The sequence below is a fragment of the Eulemur rufifrons genome, chromosome 8, assembly GCF_041146395.1.
Source record: "Eulemur rufifrons isolate Redbay chromosome 8, OSU_ERuf_1, whole genome shotgun sequence".
Classification (NCBI taxonomy): Eukaryota; Metazoa; Chordata; class Mammalia; order Primates; family Lemuridae; genus Eulemur; species Eulemur rufifrons.
Genome location: NC_090990.1, coordinates 7,765,177 through 7,786,187, shown reverse-complemented (window position 1 = coordinate 7,786,187; position 21,011 = coordinate 7,765,177). Strand labels below are relative to the sequence as shown.

Below are 21,011 nucleotides of genomic sequence, written 5' to 3'. Positions count from 1 at the left end.
TGTTCCCTCTGAAGGCTCTAGGAAGAACCTGCTCCATGACTTTCTTCTAGTATCTGGCAGGTGCTGGCAAACCTTGGCATTCCTTGGCTTGTGGCTGCATCACTTCAATCTCTGCCTCTGTAGTGACATGGCTGTGAGTGAGTGTTCCCTCTGCATTCTCTCCTCTTCTTCTAAGGACACCCGTTATTGGATTTGGGGCCCACTCTAATTCAGGATATTCACCTAAACTGAGCTACAGCAATTACATCTGCAAAGACCCTCTTTCTATTTTTTTTTTTTTTTTTTTTTTTTTGAGACAGAGTCTCACTCTGTTGCCCGGGCTAGAGTGATGTGGCCTTAGCTTAGCCCACAGCAAACTCAAACTCCTGGGCTCAAGCAATCCTCCTGCCTCAGCCTCCCGAGTAGCTGGGACTATAGGCAAGTGCCACCATGGCTGGCTAATTTTTTTTTCTATATATATTTTAGTTGTGCAGCTAATTTCTTTCTCTTTTTAGTAGAGACGGGGTCTCTCTCTTGCTCAGGCTGGTCTCGAACTCCTGAGCTCCAACAATCCACCCACCTCGGCCTCCCAGAGTGCTAGGATTACAGGCACGAGCCACCGCACCCGACCCAGACCTTCTTTCTAAATAGGTCACATTCTGAGGTTCCAGGTGGACGTGAACCTTGAGGGGACACTGTTTGCTCCAGTACAGTCTCAGGAGAGCATGTAAGATTTTCTTTTGTTTATTTTGTTTTGTTTTGTTTGTTTTGTTTCTAGAGACAGGGTCTCTTGCTCTGTTGCCCAGGCTGGAGAGCAGAGATGGGATCACAGGTCTTGTGACCTTGAACTCCCAGGCTCCAGAGATCCTCCTGAGTAGCTAGTACTATAGGCTCCTGCCACCATGCCCAGCTAACAAGATTGGTTTTAACATTCCCAAATCAGCCAGGAATGCAAGATTTAAGATTTGAAAATCAACATAATTAAATAACTCAAAGGAAGAAAATCAAAAAAATAGGATCATCCCAATTGATGCAGGAAAAGCATTTGAAAAAATTCAGTGACTCATTTCTTCAAACTCTCAGCAAAGTAGGAAAACCATAATTCCTTAAGACATTAACCAACACTCTCAGAGACCTGTAGCCAGCCTCGTACTTCAGGGTAAAGGACTAAATGCTTCCTGCTCAGAACGGGAATGATGCAAGGCTGTGCGCCCTCACAGTGTGTATTGAACGTGCCGCTGGCCTGGCCTTTCTAGCCATTTCAACAAGGCAACCAGACATAGAACCCAAACAGAGTGTACAGGAAGAAGTAAACCGTCGATACTCGCAAACAACATGAACATCTGTGCAGAGGAGCTTAAAGGATCTCCACCAAAATTCCTAGAACAAAGTCACAGGATACAATGTCAATATGTAAAAATCAATTGTATTTCCATATTAGCCACTAGCAAAAAATAACTGAAAATAGTAATAAAAATTCCATTTTCAGGAGCACTAAAAGCATGAAACATTAGGCATAAATTCAATAAAGTATGTTCAAGATGTGTACACCAAGAAGTACAAGACAGTGCTGAAATATATTAATACCACAGAATATCTAAGTAGGACAGGCCTGTAATCCTAGCACTCTGGGAGGCCAAAGCGGGAGGATCCCTTGAGGTCAGGAGTTGGAGACCAGTCTGAACAAGGGTGAGACCCCATCTCTACTAAAAATAGAAAAAAATTAGCTGGGCATGGTGGCGAGTGCCTATAGTCCCAGCAACTCGGGAGGCTGAGGCAGAAGGATGGCTTGAGCCCAGGAGTTTGAGGTTGCTGTGAACTAGGCTGACGGCACGGCACTCTGGCCTGGGCAACAGAGTGAGACTCTGTCTGAAAAAAAGAAAAAGACTATCTAAGTAAATGGAGAGATACGGTATACTCAAGTAGTAGAAGACTCAATGTTGTGAAGATGTCAGTTCTCCCCCAAATTAATCCATACATACGGTACAATCAAAATCAAAATCCCAGCAGGCTTTTACGTAGGAATTGACAGACCTCTTCTTAATTTATAGGGCAGTTTACGTTAACTTGTATAACCAAAGCAGTGTTACAAAAGAGCAATTTGGAGCACTGATATTGACACAGGAAAGTGACTCCCAATGCTGGGAGCCACTCGGGTCCAAGTGTAACCTTGGCTTCATGCAAGAAAGAATTCAGGAGCCAGCTGACAGTATAAAGTGAAAGCGAGATTCATTCAGAAACTATGGAAAGTCTCCTCCACAGACAGAGCAGAGGCAAGTTCTCCCTGTAGAAGAGAACCAGCATCCTGGTTTCCTTTGCCTTTCTATAGAAGCACCAGCTTAATTAACAGGGGCAGGAATATTGATGGCAGGGGCAGTGTTTTCCTGGAATCAGGGTGACAACATCTATTCCTCCACCATCTTGGTTCTAACTAATTAAAATTTGTCCTGCCTCCATTCTGTTTTGATCATGGCAATCTGAAACTTTGTTTTGGGACCCTCTGAGTCGGTTAGGTTTTGCAGCAACAATACCCAAAGCGATGCCCAAGGCAACGCCTGCAGCAATGCCTTACCTGAAGCAGGACCTGCCAGTTCCCTTTCTCAGTCCTGATTTCAAGACTTACTATAGAGCTACAGTGGCCGAGAGAGCATGCTGTTGGTATGCAGACTGACAGAAAAGAATGGAGAATCCGTAAATAGATCCACAACTCTATGTCAGTTTGGATGACCTGCCAAGATGTTTCGACTGGGAAAGAAAGTCTTTGCAACAAATATTGGTGGAGCAACTGGGTGTCAACAGGGTAACAACATAAATAACGAAACGTAGCTCACATCATACGTGAAAATTCACTTGAAATAGACCATAGAATCTACATGTAAAAAAACTAGAATACTACTGGTAGAAAACTTAGGGCAAAATCTTTGTAACCTTAAAGTAAATAAAATTCTTCAACTAGCTCCCAAGAGTAAAAATGATAAATGAGAAAGTTGATAAAAAAGATTTCATTCAAATTTAAAATTTGGATTTTCTGAAGGTAGCAGTAAAAAAAGAGACAAGGACACACTGGAAGAAAATAACCACAGGAAATATCTCTAACAAGAAATTACTTCCAGAATACATATTCTAACAATGGTTACAACTCAATTATAATATGACAACAAGAACTGGGCAAAAGATGCTTCTCAGAAGAATACATACAATGTGCACAAAAGCATACACTAATATGTTCGACACCTTTAGTTATCAGGGAAACAGAGAAACATAAACTGATATAGATGAATCCAAGAATCCCACTCATCAAACTACGTGCAGTTTTCCCTTGAATGAGCTTGTCCATTTATACGTGGATATTCTTCTGACTCTGCCACCCTCAAGACACTAAGACAAATCCCTCCTCTCCTTCCTTTGTCTCAGGCCACTCACCGTGAAGATGATGAGGATGCAAATCATGCAAACCTCTGTGATGATTCGCTTCCCCTGGATAAGTAACCGATAAATATATTTTGTCTTCTTTATGATTTTCTCAATGACATTTCCTTTTTCTACACCTTAATGTATTTTAATAAAACAGTATATAATGCAGGTTGGGTGCGGTGGCTCAGGCCTGGAATCCTAGCTCTCTGAGAGGCCGAGGCAGGCAGATCTCTTGAGCTGAAGAGTTCCAGAACAGCCTGAGCCAGGGTGAGATCCTGTCTGTACCAAAAATGGAAAAAATTATCCCCCAGTGAGTAAGCATGGCAAACAAGACAAAGAAAAAACAAAATGAGAACAAATTAGTTAGGAGTGGTGGTGTGTGCCTGTAGTCCCAGCTATTCTGGAGGGTGAGGCAGGAGGATCGCTTGAGCCCAGGAGTTTGAGGTTGCAGTGAGCTATGATGACACCACTGCACTCTAGCCAGGGCGACAGAGCAAGGCTCTGTCTAAAAAAAGGAAGAAGAAGAAGAAAAGAAAAAGGAAAACAGCATATAATATCTATAACATCCACAATATGTGTCAGTCTACTGTTTATATTATTTATTTATTTTATTTTATTTTTTTTTTTGAGACAGAGTCTCACTCTGTTGCCCGGGCTACAGTGCCGTGGCATCGGTCTAGCTCACAGCAACCTCAAACTCCTGGGCTAAAGCGATCCTGCTGCCTCAGCCTCCCGAGTAGCTGGGACTACAGGCATGCGCCACCATGCCTAGCTAACTTTATATATATATATATATATATATATATATATTTTTTTTTTTTTTTTTTTTTTAGTTGTCCATATAATTTCTTTCTATTTGTAGTAGATACGGGGTCTCGCTCTTGCTCAGGGTGGTCTCGAACTCCTGAGCTCAAACGATCCACCCACCTCGGCCTCCCAGAGTGCTAAGATTACAGGTGTGAGCCACCCCGACCAGCCCTGTTTATATTATTAATATGGCTTCTGCTCATCAGTGGGATGTTAGTAATTGAGATTTTGGGGAGTCAAAAGTTACATAGGGGTTTCTGAATGTGTGGGCCAGCTCCTCTGCAGTCAAATGCTCTACACTGAGCTATACCCCCAAGGGTCAGCTGCTCTGATTCTCCTGTTGTTTAAGGGTCACCCTTACTTTTAATGTGTGTAGTTTTGTATCAACAAATTATAGCAAAATAGAATGCAGTTTTCAATCTACATGAATTGATAGAAATAAATCTCAAAAGAAAGCTCTTTCCCCAGAAAGCACATTGAGAAGGATATATAAAGTATGACATTGATGTGAATTTTACCAACATTCAAAATAATTTCTGTTATTGATGAACACGTGCATGAAGAATATAATTAAAACATGGATGGTAATGATTTAGAAACAAATTCAATCCAGAGGTTACCTATGCACAGGAAGGAAGAGAAGGGGCTTCCACAGTAAGGGAGGGTGACCCAGGAAGATTCGTCTGCAGGATAACGCCTCAGGGGTGTCTGAAGCCAATATGGCAAAATGCTAACATTGTCAGTGTAAACCTGGGTGTGGGTATCCACGTGTTGTTTATAACACTCAGTACACCGTTCTATGTATTTGGACCTGTTCGTAAAGAAAACTGTAGTGAGATGAAAGATGAACTTGTAGCAATAGGGATGTCGAGAACTCTGTAGAGAAGTTTTGCTCTTAAGAGACAAAATGAAATGGTGGGGAATCACATGACAACAAGAGCAATTTTTCTTTTCCTTCCTGGTGCTTTTTTTTGTAAATTGCAGCATGTGAAGAGCATGTCTGTGAGGTGAGGAACGTGACTTATCCGACAGGATTAAACTGATGATTGTGAAGAGATGGGATAAACAGAGAAGAAAATGTTGAGGAGCTGAAGAGAATCTTTGGTGCGCACGATGAGTGTTAGTATTAAAACCGTGTGATTGGTAGTAGCGAAATACCAGCAGAGTGTGCATTGACATAAACAGGTAAAAGATCAGAGTGTGGGCCCTTCGTTTCATAAAGTACTGTTCATATATGCCAGCTACGAAGAACGAGGACAACCTTTCAGACCTACGCTTGAGTGGAAGAGTGCGATGCTCGATACTGCAGGAAGACATTGTGGCTATGAGGGAAGAGAAAATCCGACGTCGCTGTGAGCACATAGAGATGTACAGGAAGTCAGAGAAAAGTCTTGAAGGCGGCAAACTAAACCGAACCATCTGCAGAGGAGCCTGGGGTGAAGGGAAAGACCAGGGAAGCCGCGTGCTCTGTCCGTGTCAGGGGGTGTCTTACAGTGAGGATGCCGTCCTGTCTGACTAGGGGAAAAGGTATCAAAAACAAGAGAATTTCTGCCACATGCACCTCTTATGGTTGGTAGGCCACATGTAGCGAACACAGTATCACAAGTGCTATTTTGTCTATATCCAACTTATTTATATTACTGGCAGCCAGCTAATATTGACTTCCCCACATTTGCATTTTAGTGGCTATAAACTGATGACAAAGATTTCTCTGCACCATACAGTCATCAAACATTTTCTTTTCTTTTCTTTTCTTTTTTTTTTTTTTTTTTTTTTTTGAGACAGTCTTACTCTCTTGCCCGGCCTAGAGTGCCATGGCGTCAGCCTAGCTCACAGCAACCTCAAACTCCTGGCCTCAAGCAATCCTCCTGCCTCAGCCTCCCAAGCAGCTGGGACTACAGGCATGCAACACCATGCCTGGCTAACTTTTTCTACATATTTTTAGTTGTCCAGCTAATTTCTTTTTATTTTTAGTAGAGTCAGGGTCTCACTCTTACTCAGGCTGGTCTCGAACTCCTGAGCTCAAATGATCCACCTGCCTCGGCCTCCCAGAGTGCTAGGATTACAGGCGTGAGCCACCGTGCCTGGCCAGGTCATCAAACATTTTCTACCATGTGCCATGCTCCCTGCTCAGGTGTGGGATCACAGGGTGACAGAGACACAGTCCTTGCCCTCTAAGGAGCAATCTCTGTCCAGCAGGTAAGAATGTTAAGGGAAAAAATCGTTTTGCAACATACCCTTTCCACGTGGTCCGGCAGTCTTGCTTTTTGGTATTTACCCAAGTGAGTAAACCTGCACCCTGATGTTTAGAGCAGCTCTATTCATAATTGCTCACACTTGGAAGCTACCAAGATGTCCTTCATTAGGTGAATGCATAAACTGTGACCATGCAAACAGTCGAATGTTATCAGTCTATGAATAGACATGGAGGAAACTTCAGTGGCTGTTACTCTGTGAAAGAAGCCAACCTGAAAGGGCTACATGCCGTGGGATTCCCACCATATGAGCTGCTGGCAAAGGCAAAGTACGGCGTAAAAAGCCTGGTGGGTGGGTGGGTGGGTGACAGAGGTTAGTGGAGAGGGAGGGATGAATGGGCAGAGCACAGAGGATGTTTAGGGCAGTGAAACTACTCTGTGTGCTGCTGCCATGCTGGGTACATGTCATTATCCATTTGTCAAAACCCATGGCATGTGCAGCACCCACACGGAACCGCGATGTATGCTATGAATTTACGGTGGTATTGATACGGCCATGTGGTCCGCGGACTGTCACATATGTATCACTCTGCTGCGGGACGCAGACCCTGGGGGAAACTGTGCACATGTGGAGGTGCGAAGTATGTGGGAACTCTGTGCTTTCTGCTCAGTTTTGCTGTGATTGTGAAACTGCTCTAAAAATTAGTCTATTTATAACATTGTCATCTTTTTTGATACTCCAAAATAGTATTATTCTAAATATTTGTACGGAAGAAACCAATAATGGTTTTTGTTTTTTTTTGTTTGTTTGTTTGGGGTTTTTTTTATTTTTTTTTTTTTTGAGACAGAGTCTCACTCTGTTGCCCAGGCTAGAGTGAGTGCCGTGGCGTCAGCCTAGCTCACAGCAACCTCAAACTCCTGAGCTCAAGCGATCCTCCTGCCTCAGCCTCCCGAGTAGCTGGGACTACAGGCATGCGCCGACCATGCCCGGCTAATTTTTTCTATATATATTTTTAGCTGTCCATATCATTTCTTTCTATTTTTAGTAGAGATGGGGTCTCGCTCTTGCTCAGGCTGGTCTCGAACTCCTGAGCTCAAACGATCCGCCCACCTCGGCCTCCCAGAGTGCTAGGATTACAGGCGTGAGCCACCTCGCCCGGCCGAATAATGGTTTTTGATCTTTATTTGTTTATTTCCCCCCTTTTTGTTCTTTCAAATCAGTTTTAAAGTCTCATTACTTTTCAGACTCTAAACCAAGTTAATCATTTTTCAAGTCCACAAGCATTCCTTAAAACTACTAAGTTTCCTTAATAATTTACAAATGCGATTTATATCTTTAATATGTATAGAAATCACAACACAACTATTTATACTTAAGCAGCATTTATATAGCATAGATTATCAAAAGTATAAAACGGTCCTGCTTATAACAATTTGAAACGTTACCGTATGGTCTGACTTATCGGTAGGTGGCACGTAAACCCTACAGCTGGGAAATTTTTATCTCATGATACCTAGAGCTGAATCCAGTCTTACACTCCACTCCCCACCCCTCCTGGCTGCTAAGCCTCTGCTCTTTGGGTGAAACATGATTCAATGGTGACCGCATATAAAAAAGTTGAGTCCCAGTGTGGGCCCTGTGTTCCTGCTCTCCTCCCTGTTTTCAGAAATAGAGTGTAAAATTGAAGAATGAGGAGTACTGGGGGCTTCGTATAAAAGGGAAAAGAAGAGAAAGAGGCACTGATTGAGCTCTCACTGCAGGTCAGGCCCTGTGCCAAGCCAGAGGAAAGCCCCGGGGTGGTCACCAAATCTGTGAGTTCTGAGGACGAGTCTTCCTGCTGGGATAAACTGGCTCTGGACAGGCAAGATTACCACCAGGGCGTGAGCAAGTGTCAGGACAATTTCCATGAAACTGTGGAAAGCTGATCACAGGTGGAACAACTAGGGCAAAGGCCGTGAACAAGGAAAAAGAAGAGAATTCTGTGCCAGGTACATTTGTCAAAGCAAATCACTTTGCCCAAACCTTCAAAATTCCCTGATAGGATCTATAAGGTATTCTTTGCCCTTGAGAGATTAATGAGAAATGGAATGGGATTCTCAAACGCCTAAGGTGTGATAATTCATCAAAACGGCCCCGTTGTGTTTTGATGCCGTGAGAAACTGGGGCCAAACCTCACTGAGCACAGACAACTCCGTACCTTCCTTCTTCTCCCGTCAGTAACTGGAGATTCCTGAGGCTCAGACTGTTCAAACAGGCTAATCTGTCGTGGAAGACACCAGATGGTTTACACTGAAGTTCCTTTGATTTCTGTCCATTTCTTTACAACCTTCAATGCAAGGATAATTCGTCATGTAGCTCTCCAGCCTGCTCGGAAAATTCAGATCCCCATTTCTGACTCTACAGGACTCACGTACCCCAAGTCCCATCAGCTCCGCGCGTCCACATTTCCCTCCAGTCCTGCCCCTGCTGTGTCACCTGTGCTTTCCCATTCACACCGAGCAGGTGTCTGGAACCGTGGGTTCTGTGCTTCCTTCAAGATACAACTGTGTCCTGTGTTTCAGTTTCTAAATGTCCAGAAGAAAGCTTCAGAAATACGCACGCCCCTAGGCAGGCATCAACTAGCAGCATGATCTGGGGTCCATGTTACAGATGCCACTTGCCGCGGTGAGGGCAGGAGGAGATGCTGAACACCATCTGGTTGGGCTGCCTCAAGACCCTCAGTATCCCCATCAGCTGTGCGGGAAGGGGAGCAGATTCCTCCCAATTGAGAATACCCTCATTGTCACAACTCCCCCAGGGGCCTGGGTACAGCTCTAGGCTTAACTTGCTCACCTTGTCTGTGTGGTGAGCAGGTTCACCAGGACAGTCATGGAGATGTGGTTCCCACAGAAACTGAAGGTCGTGAACTGTTAGCAGCAGCATCTCAGGGCAGGCAGGATGACACAGGTTGGGAGTCCACGGTCCTACACTCATGTAATGTCAGAATTTGGAGGGCGGCTGCAACTTTTTCTAACAAATTGGAGGGGCTGAAATTGGTCATTCTGATGCCACTCAGATCCAGCTCCTTTAGTCGACCGATGTTCAGGCACAGGAACAAAGGATTCAAGTCCGAACTATATTGCATGCAGTTAGTTATTGCCAGGGTCTCCCGGGATTCTAGAGGCACCAGGGGAGAGACCAAGCAGTTAGTTCTTTGGGATGGTACTGGCTTGTGGAGGGTGGTAATTTATGACCTCAAGATGGATGAGGAAAGGTTCAGCCAAGCCCAGAGGTCACTCTGATCATCTCATGATGGTCAACACCCAGGATACTGCATCCCGAACAGTCTGGTCATTCAGCTCAGACTCATTTGAGGCTGAGTCCTTTCACCATCACTCATGTGACTGGGTCGAGTCCACTGAATCTCTTAAGCTCCCTTTTCCTCATCTGTCAAGCAGAAAACCACGCCTCTGGGCCACACGAGCCCGGAGGGAGATACACATAAAGGACATACCTGGGCATGGTCCAGCAACATTAGGTGGGGTTGTCACCTGTAGCAAGCCCTCCATCGCCCTTCACAGTTCTTCACTCCTGCTTCCTCACCCTTCGTTCCAGGTGCATGCATTTCCCATATGTGAATTACGCTAGCTGCAGCTCAAAGCAACCTTTTGCCCACGGGGAGTTAGAAACAGGATCATTTATGTTCACTAAGCTGGTGAGAACAGAGCTTATATATATATATATATATATATACACATATATACACATATATATATATATGTTTTTTTGCTTTTTTGTTTTTTTGAGACAGAGTCTCACTCTGTTGCCCGGGCTAGAATGCCGTGGCATCAGCCTAGCTCACAGCAACCTCAAACTCCTGGGCTCAAGCGATCCTTCTGCCTCAGCCTCCCGAGTAGCTGGGACTACAGGCATGTGCAACCATGCCTGGCTAATTTTTTCTCTATATATATTTTTAGCTGTCCATATAATTTCTTTCTATTTTTAGTAGAGACGGGGTCTCACTCTTGCTCAGGCTGGAGAGCTTATATTTTGAACTGTGCAAGTTTGATGTGTTTTCCCTTCTTCAGTGCCCTCTTCACTTGCTTACTTTCTAAAATGTTTACTTAGACACTCTTCCTAAAGAAGAATTCACAAACACATTCTCATTATTTCTGCAGCTCCTAGCCACTAACTAGTTCCCTAGCATGGAGTCCCTCTCTACACCGTAGACCCCAGTTCACCCCTCTGCCTTTATTGGGGTGGTTATGTGACACCCACTTCAGGACAGAGCAGTGAACACAAGGGGTTGACATTCTAGCATCTCCTTCACTGTTACATCACCAGCTGCTGGCACGCGGTAGCTGCCCTGAAGTGTTTACTGTGACAAGGAAAGGCTTTGCTCTGGTCTGTAGAGCAAGCTCACCATCCTTTCTCACCTGAGTACCAGGTCCAGGTGGCCTTTGAGAAAGGAGACTGAGTCCATATAACACTTCTGGAAGCAGTTTAGCTTGAGGACCAGAAAGGTCAATCAGGGAACAACCTGCGCCTTGTCCATCGGAGAACCGTAGGCAGACACATAGATGTCAGGGAGAACGAGTTTGCCAAGACTTATCTGGGGGCCCAGGTAAAGCGCAAACCTTACCAGGGTGGACAGTTCCCTGCTCATGTATATAGTCCAGGTTCAAATTTCCAGAACTCTGCCGATATATTGGATGGACATTGCAAAAATCATCAGCCTCTTACAGCACACATGTAGTAAATCTTTTGTCTGCTCGACTTACATTGAAGTGGTAGGTAAGGAATTCATCAGAAGTTCTTTCCTTGAGGCAAAGGTCTGTGAACACCTTCAAGGGCCGTCCTTGGACAGTCCTCTACTGTTTGCCTCTTCCTCATGGCCCTTGGCCAGCTGGAAAAGTCCCTGGCTTCAGAGGACCTGCTCCAAAAGTTTTGGCAACATTCTTTAAATCCAGCATTTGCCAGTTCCACCTCCTGCAGGTAAAAAGGGGGACAGTCTCAGAATTTAGGCAAGGACCCAACTTCAGTGTAAGTTTCACTGTGTACCCTGTATATCAGCTGCTTCTGTCCCTGCTGCTTCTCCTCTGCCTGACTTTTCTCCATCCCCTTTCCCCGTTGGTCCTGCCCAGTCCCCACTTTTAGTACCCTGAAGTGCCACTGGGAGGAGGCAGTTCCCTGTGCCTTCAGTGGTCCCCGCATGGTAAGCAGGAAGTCTGTGGGCTCCATTGGATCCCCTGCCACTGCCCTGACCGTCACAGCTGCCTGGACAGAATGTGCTGGGGGGTGAGTGAGCGAGCAGTTGTCACGTGCAGAGGACTTGTCCCTCCTCATGCCTTCTTTTTTTTTTTTTTTTTTTTTTGAGACAGAGTCTCGCTTTGTTGCCTGGGCTAGAGTGAGTGCCGTGGCGTCAGCCTAGCTCACAGCAACCTCAAACTCCTGGGCTCAAGCGATCCTCCTGTCTCAGCCTCCCAAGTAGCTGGGACTACAGGCATGCGCCACCATGCCCGGCTAATTTTTTGTATATATGTATATTTTAGTTGGCCAGATAATTTCTTTCTATTTTTAGTAGAGACGGGGTCTCACTCTTGCTCAGGCTGGTCTCGAACTCCTGACCTCGAGCAATCCACCCGCCTCGGCCTCCCAGAGTGCTAGGATTACAGGCGTGAGCCACCGCGCCCGGCCCCTCCTCATGCCTTCTAAATGTCCACATCCTCATATTTTAGTTTTTATTCAACAGGAATTTTGCAGATGTGATAAAGAGAAGGACTTGGGCTGGGGGTTGTCCTGGGTCATCCAGGGGGCCCAGTGTAGTCACAAGGGTCCTAATGGGGGGATGTAGAAAGAGTAGAAGGTTCCACACTGTGGCTCTAGAGAGGGAGGACAAGGCCATGGGACAAGGAATGGTGGTGTCCCCCAGAAACTAGAACACACAGAGAAACAATTCACCCCCAGACCCTCTGGAAAGAACACAGCCCTGTGGACCCCTTTGACTCGGACCTCCAGAGCTGTAAGCGCGTAAACGTGGCTGTTTTAAGGCCCTGAGTTTGCGGTATTTTGTTACAGCAGCAATAGGAATCTAAAACTACTGTCTTCCTGGACTTCTAACAAACCTGCCCACTCCTTCCCAACGCAGAGCCTTTGCACATGCTGTTCCTGGGGCCGTCCTTTGTTACTATAGCTTCTTTCCAGCGCCATTTGCTGTGTGAGTGTATACTTGTTCGTAATAGCTTCTGATGATCTTTTGTACTTGTGTCGTATCAGTTGTAATGTCTCCTTTTTCCTTTCTAATTGTGTTTATTTGGATCTCCTCTCCTCCTTGTTTGGTTAGTCTAACTAATGTCTTAACCATTTTGTTTAGGTTTTCAAAGAAGCAGCTTTTCATTTCGTCTGTTATATCTGGTTGCTCAATTGATCCCTTTATCATTATATAATGATGTTCTTTGTCTTTTTTTTTTTTTTACCTTTTTGATTTAAAGACTCTTTAATCTGATATAAATACAGTTACTCCTGCTCACTTTTGGTTTCCATTGGTGTAGAATATCTTTTTCCACCCCTTTACTTTCAGTCTATATGTAGTTTTTTGTAAGTAGCATATATTTGGGTCATGGTTTTTTATACATTCTACCAATCTATATCTTTTCAGTATTGCATTTAACCCACTTATGTTCAAGGTTGATATTGATATGTGAGGCTTTGCTCTTGTCATATTGTTGACTGTTTTCTAGTTATTTTATATATTCTTTTTTTCTTTCTATTTCCCTGTCTTTTTCTCTTTGTGGTTTGATGAAATTCTGTGGTGTTGCTATTTGATTCCTTTCGATTCCTCTTTATTGTAATTGTTTAATATGACTTGTTAGTTATTTTTTGTGTGTTTTCGTGATGAAGAGTATTGACCTTTTGCTTCTGTGTTTAAGACCCCTTTGAGCATTTCCTGTAGGGCTTGTCTAGTGGTGACGAATTCCTATCAGCATTTGCTCATCTGGGAAAGACTTTATTTTTCTTTCAATTATGAAGCTTATTCTGACAGGATATATAAAAAAAAAAATTTCTCTCTCATTTTGAAAATGTCATCCTATTCTCTTCTGGCCTGTATGGTTTCTGGTGAGAAGTCCACTGTTATTTTGCCTGGGTTTCCTTTATAAATGAATGGCAAGATGCTTTTCTCTTACTAATTTTGAAATTATTTCTTTTGCTATCGCCTTAGACATACTGAATATAACGTGTGGTGTTGATGTCCTTTTGGCAATATCTGTGCCTGGGGATCCCTGGACCTCCAGTATTTCAATTCTAACTCTCTTTCTAGGCCGGGCGTGGTGGCTCACGCCTGTAATCCTAGCACTCTGGGAGGCCGAGGTGGGCGGATCGTTTGAGCTCAGGAGTTCGAGACCAGCCTGAGCAAGAGCGAGACCCCATCTCTACTAAAAAAAAAATAGAAATTATATGGACAGCTAAAAATATATATAGAAAAAATTAGCCGGGCATGGTGGTGCATGCCTGTAGTCCCAGCTACTCGGGAGGCTGAGGCAGGAGGATCGCTTGAGCTCAGGAGTTTGAGGTTGCTGTGAGCTAGGCTGACGCCATGGCACTCACTCTAGCCTGGGCAACAGAGTGAGACTCTGTCTCAAAAAAAAAAAAAAAAAAAAAAAAACTCTCTTTCTAGATTTGGTAAGTTTTCATCAATTATTTCCTTAAATAGATTTTCAAAACACTTTGATCTCTCTCCTCCCTTCTGAATAATGGTAATTTGTAAGTTTGGTCACTTTATGTAGTCCCAGATGTCTCGAAGGCTTTGTGTTTTGTGTTTTGTGTTTTTTGTTTTTTGTTTTTTTGAAACAGTCTTGTTCTGTTGCCCAGGTTAGAGTGCCCTGGCATCAGCCTAGCTCACAGCAACCTCAAACTCCTGGGCTCAAGCGATCCTTCTGCCTCAGCCTCCCAAGTAGCATGCGTCACCATGCCCGGCTAATTTTTTCTATATATTTTTAGCTGTCCAGATCATTTCTTTCTATTTTTAGTAGAGACGGGGTCTCGCTCTTGCTCAGGCTGGTCTTGAACTCCTGACCTCTAGAGATCCTCCCACCTAGGCCTCCCAGAGTTCTAGGATAACAGGCGTGAGCCACCGCGCCCGGCCTTGAAGGCTTTGTTCATTCTTTCTTATTTTTTATTTCTTGTTTTTGTCTGACTGGATTATTTCAAAAGATCTGTCTTCAAGTTCTGAGAGTCATTCTTCTATTTGGTCTAATTATTGAGGTTTTCAAATGTATTTTGTCTTTCCTTTAATGAGTGTTTCAGTTCCAGAATTCAGTTTGGATTTTTGGGTTTTTTTTAAGGTAGCCCTCTCTTTGGTGAATTTCTCATTCATATTCTGAATTCATTTTATTGATTTATTTGTGTTCCTTTTCCTGTTTGTCTTGCATCTCATTGAGCCTCTTTAAAATCAATATTTTGGATTCTTTGACATTTCAAGGAATTTCTTTTTTTTTTTTTTTTTTTTTTTGAGACGAGGTCTTGCTCTTGCTCAGGCTGGTCTCGAACTCCTGAGCTCAAACAAATCCACCCGCCTCAGCCTCCCAGAGTGCTAGGATTACAGGCGTGAGCCACCACACCTGGCCAAGGAATTTGTTATGATTGGGATCTGTTGCTGATACATTGATACACCAGACGGTGTATTAGTCACTTCTTTCAATTTATGAAATTGCTTTTAAAGGGGAGAATTTTTTCCTGAAGCTGTATATATGTTGCTGGTTGAATAGGACACTTTGGCTTTGGTTTTAAGTGCCTGTGGTAGTGTGACCTTTATATGATTTCTTTAGCAGTACACTTTAGGGTCAGTGGTATGTGTGATTTCCTCAGTGAGTGGCTTAAGGTATGGCTATTAGTTGAGGCTGTGGTAAAGTTGTGCTGGGGACTTAGATGCCAACTGAACCAGTCTTCAGGCCCTAGTGGTGGCAACAGTGTGCTAAGTGTGCCTGATTTTAGGCCCAGAGCAGCTTACAATGGCACCTGTGTGAGCTGGTCCTGAAGGTCCAATTCTTGGGCCTCCACATTGCTTACTCAGAAGTTAGTAGTGGGAGGACTAGGCCAGATGTGTGGGTGGGTTCTCAGGCCCCTGGACAGCTGGTGTTATGTGGGTGGTGGTGGAGCAGTGGTGGTGGAGCAGTTTACTGGGACCAAAAGTATCCATGCTAGTATGGCTGGTAGCTGTATGGGTTTGGGTGGGCTAGTCTTCAGTCCCATGCCACCTGTGGCAGGGTGGTGGACATGGTCTTAGGTGTGCTTAGGATACCTTGATCTTCCATGTTCCTCCTTGGCCGTGTGGAGGCTGCAGCCACTTCACTTCTAACTTGGCCCAAGGGCAGAGAGAAGCACAGCATTAAACTCTGGAATGGCATCAGCTATGGGCCTATGAGCAGAGCCGGGCAGGCCCTCACTCAGGTAAGCAACATGGGCAAGAAGCTGTAGGAAATGTGGTCCACTCATGCCTCGATCTTGCAACTACCAGTTGCAGAGCAGTAAATACTATCTTATGTGAGCTTAGGAGAGTATGGTATCCTTTCCCCTCCTCAGCCAGGTGGTGGCTGCTGCTATGGTGACATGAACTCAGCCTGAGAGTAGGGTGCAGCCTAGCTTTATGCTTGCAAAATGGCATCTTTAATCTGTGACCAGAGAGAGTGGGGTCCCTTCCTGGCAGGCAGCGTGGGCAAGGGCCTTTGGACAGCATGGTCCACTCACATCACAGTCACAAAAGGAGCTCACAGCAGAGTAGTGGGGACCTCCCCAGGGTTGCATGGGAACCCTCAGTCTCCCCCTGCAGTGCTGCAGTGGCAGCCACGTCTGTTGATCCCCAGTGTCTCGGCTATCAGAATGGCACCAGCTGGAGGTTGTCTAGGCTCAGATTACTGTGGGATTCCACGTGGGTTCCTGTTTTAGAACAACATCTCTGTGAAAATTTAGTTAGGAGGTAATGTATGCCAAAAAACAGAGAACAGAAGGAAATTTATCAAAATGATCAAATTTCATTCTGATGCCTTGATTTACAGGGGCAGAACCTCACTTATCACAAACAACTCTGTTCCTTTTTTTCCCTTGTCATTGTGTCAATGGAAAAGAATCCTAATTTTGTAAGATAATCTAAACAGGTTTATTCTGAGCCAAAATGTGTGATCACGCTCCAGAGAGCCACACCCAAGAAGCTTTGAGCAAGTAATCTCACCATGGTTGGGTTACAACTTGGTTTTATACATTTCAAGGAGACAAGAATTACACCTAACATCATAAATCCATACATAGGTGTACATTGGTTTGACCTGGAAAGGGAGAACATCTTGAAGTGGGGCATCACAGGTTATAGGTGGGTTTAAAGATTCTTGATTTGTAATTGGTTAAAGAAATTAAGTTTTGTCTAAAGGTTTGGAATGTTTTAAGTAAGTCTATTAATCAGAGACAAGCCACTGGACATATACAGGACATATGCCCAGACTCAAGTGATCTGCTAAGTAAATTGATGGCCTACAGGTGTGGTTTAAGCTGTCTTGTACAGGCTTAGACCTGCTAATGAGTTACACAGGGATGGGGGGGGGGGCCGGGCATGACAACGCTTCTCATGGCCAGCAAGTCAGCTTTAGGGCATTTCAGGGGTCTCCTTAGCCCAGAAGGAATCCGTTCAGTCATCCGAGGGGACTAAAGATTTTTATTTTAGTTCACAATTATCTGGACATTCCTGATGTTTAAACTGTTAAAACAGGTAAACCAATCAGGGAGGACACCAGACAGTTTACACTGATTTTCCCATTTATTTCTGATGATTCTTTACAACTGTCCATGCAGAGTTAACTCATTTCTCAAACATGTATCACACTTTAAAAACTCAGTGTCCTATTTCTGAAATTATAGGAGGCATGTCCCTGAAGGTCCCATGGACTCCCCTAGTCAACATCTCCCCTCCAGGCCTACCATCTGCTGTGCCGCCTTTCCTTCTCCCAGTCACACAGAGCGGGTATCTGAAAGGATGGGTTTTTGCTCCCTTTACAATGCCCCTGTGTCTTAGGTTTCAGTTTCCAAGTGCACGGAAGAAAGCTTTTGATATATCCACTCAACCAGGCGGAGGTTCAAAAGCAGCATGGACGGGGTTCTAGACCATAATAGGATCATATTCGCTGTCGCCATAGTGAGGACTAGGGACTGTACTGAACACGATCGTCTTGGGCTGCCTTAAGTCCCTCAGTATCTCCATCAGCTCAGCCCGAAGCTGGACAAATTTCCCATAGTTGAGAGCACCCTGGGCGTCATAACTCTCCTGAGGGGCAGGATAGATCTCTAGGCTTAACTTGCTCAGCCTTGCAGTGTGGCGTAGCAGGTTCTCCAGGGCAGCCATGGAGACGGGATTCCCACGGAAACTAAAGGTCGTGAGCTGGCAGCAGCGGCTCAGGGTAGGCACGATGACATTGAGTTGGGAGTCCACGATCCCACAGTCCTCTAGGAGCAGGGACTGGACTGTGACTGCAACTTTCTCTAGCGTACGTTGGAGGCACTCAGGACTGAAATTGGTCAGTCTGATGCCTCTCAGATGCAGCTCCTTCAGCTGACTGAAGCTCGGCCAGCAGGACAGGTTCTCCCAGTCTGATGCTGATAGCAGGCAGTTAGTTATTAAGAGGGTCTCCAAGGGGATCTTGAGGGACCTGCGGATATAACAAGCAGTTAGTTCTGGGGATTGGTACTAGTAGTAAGAGGTAGATGGTGAGGAATAACATCAACACGAGAGATGAAGTTTTCGCCCAAACCCAAGTTTGTTCTGATCACCTAAGGATGGTCAACACCCAGGATGCTGCCTGTTGAAAAGTCTAATCACTCAAGTCACTCCCAGTGGAGGCTGAGTCCTTTCACCATCACTCCTGTTACTGGGTCCAGTCCTCAATCTCCAGAGCTCGGTTGGCTCATCTGTTAAGCAGAAAAACCACACAAGCCCAGTGGGAGACACTCAAAGGACACGCCTGGGCAAGACCCAGCACCGTCAGCCTGAGTTGCTACCTGCAGGATGCCAACCATCTATCTCTTTTTAGTTCTTCACCCCTGCTCCTCACTGCTATTCCAGGAGCAGGCATTTTCCATGTGAACTACCTCACCTGGAGCTACAACAACCTTCTAGAACAGATGGAGTTAGAGACAGGCTCAATTATGTTCACTAAGCTGATGAGACAGAGCTTATAGTTTGAAACGCCCAGGTTGGATGTGATGTGCTCTCCCTTCCTCAGTGCCCTCCTCCCTTGCCTATTTCCCGTCATCTTTCTAAACGGTTTCTCAGGGAGTTGTCAAAGGCACCCTCACTGGCTCTGAATCCCCCAACACTTGGCTCCCTGGCCTGCTGTCTCTCTCTACAGAATCGACCCCCGTTCATCCCTCTGCCTTCTTCCGGGTGGTGATGTGACACCCACATCAGGCATGAGCAGGGAACAGACAATGGGCCACCATTCCAGAGGCTCCTTCACTGTTACATCGCCGGCAACCGGCACACAGTAGGAGCCCACCAGTGTTTACCGTGGCAAAGGGCTTTGGTCTGGTCTACAGAGAAAGCCCACCATCCTTCCTCACCTGAACACCTCGTGAAGACGGCCTTCGAGACAAGAGCCAGTGTAGGTATAAAGCTTCTGGAGGTTGTCCAGTTTGAGAAACTGAGAGGTGAATTGGGCGAGAATCTGCTCCTTCTCCTCTGGGGACACGTAGGTAGACACATAGACGTTGAAGAGAACCAGTTTGCCAAGATGACTCATCCGGCCCAGGTAAGGAGCAAACCTCGCCAGCATGGACAGCTCCCAGGGGCAATTCATTTCCACCTCCTGGATACAGTCCAGCTCCACCATTTCCAGGACCTTCCTGATAGTAATATTGTGGGTAGGCAATGAAAATACCACCAGCTTCTTACAACACAGGTGTATGAAATCTTTTCTCTTCTTGACCCACAGAATGAGGTAGGTGAGGAACTCATCCAGCTTTTTTCCCGTTAGGTAAAAGTGTATGAATACCTTTATGGGCTGCTGCCTTCCCATCCTTGGACAGTCCTTTGCTGTTTTCCTCTTGTTCATGGCTTTTGAGGACCACACAGAGTCTCCAGACCACACGACCCAGAAGTTCTCGTCCACATTCTGCAAATCCAGCACTTGCAGTTTCCACCCCCTGTGGGTAAAAAGGGAGTCTCAGAATTTAGGGAAGGACCCTCCTCTGACCTGACCTTTCATTCCACACACGGACATCGGCTGCTCCCACTCTTTCTTCTCCTCTGCCTGACCTTCCTCATGCCCTATTGCCCTTGCATCCTGCCTGGCCTTACTTCTAGTATCTTTAAATGCCACTGGGAGAAGACAGGTTCACATTCTTTTAGCATGGCGAGCAGTCTTACACTTCTGGGAGCAGTTTCCCAGAGTGGGCTCAGCAATGGTCAGGTCTCTGAGCCTCCTCCCTGCACCTTCAGAAGCCTCTGGTCCACCCTTGGGCCCCCACTCTTCCTGACCCAGCTGTCTGTGTCCCCAGACCCCTGGGGCCTCCCTACCAGGCTCCCTGGGGTAGCCTCACCTGGGGCGAACCTTCTGGGCAAGCAGCACATCGAGCCCCTCCAGCACAGCTCTTAAGGTCTCCAGGTCAGGGGTCAGCATCAGGGACCCCAGAGGCAGGCGGGGGAAGGGCCAGGCCTGCACCATGGCCGTCAGGATTTTGCTGTGTCTCTTGGTGAAGGCCTCCATGAATAGTGGTGGGAAGAGCTCCGTTGGCAGCTCCTCCAGAGCAGGGATGGCCACGGCCTCGTCCCTCAGCAGGCTCTGCCCCGCCAGTTGCAGGAGTCTGGGTGGGGCCTGGAGGCTCATCCTGATGAAAATCTGCAAGGAACGGGTACAATGAACATGATTAGGATGATGGGCACACTTGTACCTGTGATTCAAGCACTACAAAAGTGATCCATGTAACAAAAATATTTGTACCCCCTTAATATTCTGAAATTTTTTAAAAATCTGCAAGGAAAAAATCCAGAAGACAAATCCACCCAAAATGCATTCTTCTCAGGCCAATCCCAATCACCTCATCTCCTAGAGCAAATGTCCTTGGTCTGGCAGAAGTAGACGAGTCCTCAGTTTACCCCAATTGCACTCTGCACTCAGTGGCCATAAAGCCATAACCCTGCCCCTGCTGAGTCAAAGATGAGTATCTTCCCACCACCGAGGGTGTGGGGGGCGGGCAACAAGATGACCACCAGCCCGTTGGTTTTCATCCATTGCTCCATTAAATCCCAGTCCCTCTGGGAAGTGTTACCAGGAGACTGAGCACTGCCCCCACCTTTTTGAGGAAGAAGTTCTCACCATCACTCCAGACCCTTAAACAATAGGAATGGGAGCGTCATGTGGCCCCAACACAGCCCACGTCCTCAGTTCCCATAATTCACCTGGTTAATTGCAAAAGACGAAAGGAACTCCCTAAAATAGGCACCATTACTAATGAAAAAGTGTAAAAAGAAATTGTGGCAATATTATAGAGCATTTGCAAGTTAGAGATGGAAAATCATTTCTCTGAGATTTTGATTCCAAAGCACATCCCTTACACATACTAAAAATTAGCCACTTTGGGATGGAGTCTATGGGCAG

General features: G+C 45.5%; 1 protein-coding gene and 1 pseudogene across 1 annotated transcript; both read right to left on the bottom strand.

Annotated features, from left to right (window-relative positions):
• Nucleotides 1-9,125: 9,125 nt before the first annotated feature.
• Nucleotides 9,126-11,493, bottom strand: LOC138390240 (PRAME family member 12-like; annotated as a pseudogene).
• Nucleotides 11,494-17,518: 6,025 nt separating this feature from the next.
• LOC138390239 (PRAME family member 12-like) lies at nt 17,519-20,240 on the bottom strand. The gene is made up of 3 exons (XM_069479141.1): nt 19,954-20,240; nt 18,976-19,557; nt 17,519-18,065 (listed from the first exon to the last, which is right to left on the bottom strand). The coding sequence occupies exons 1-3, from the start codon at nt 20,238-20,240 to the stop codon at nt 17,519-17,521; spliced, it is 1,416 nt and encodes a 471-aa protein (XP_069335242.1).
• Between the last annotated feature and the right edge of the window lie 771 nt (nt 20,241-21,011).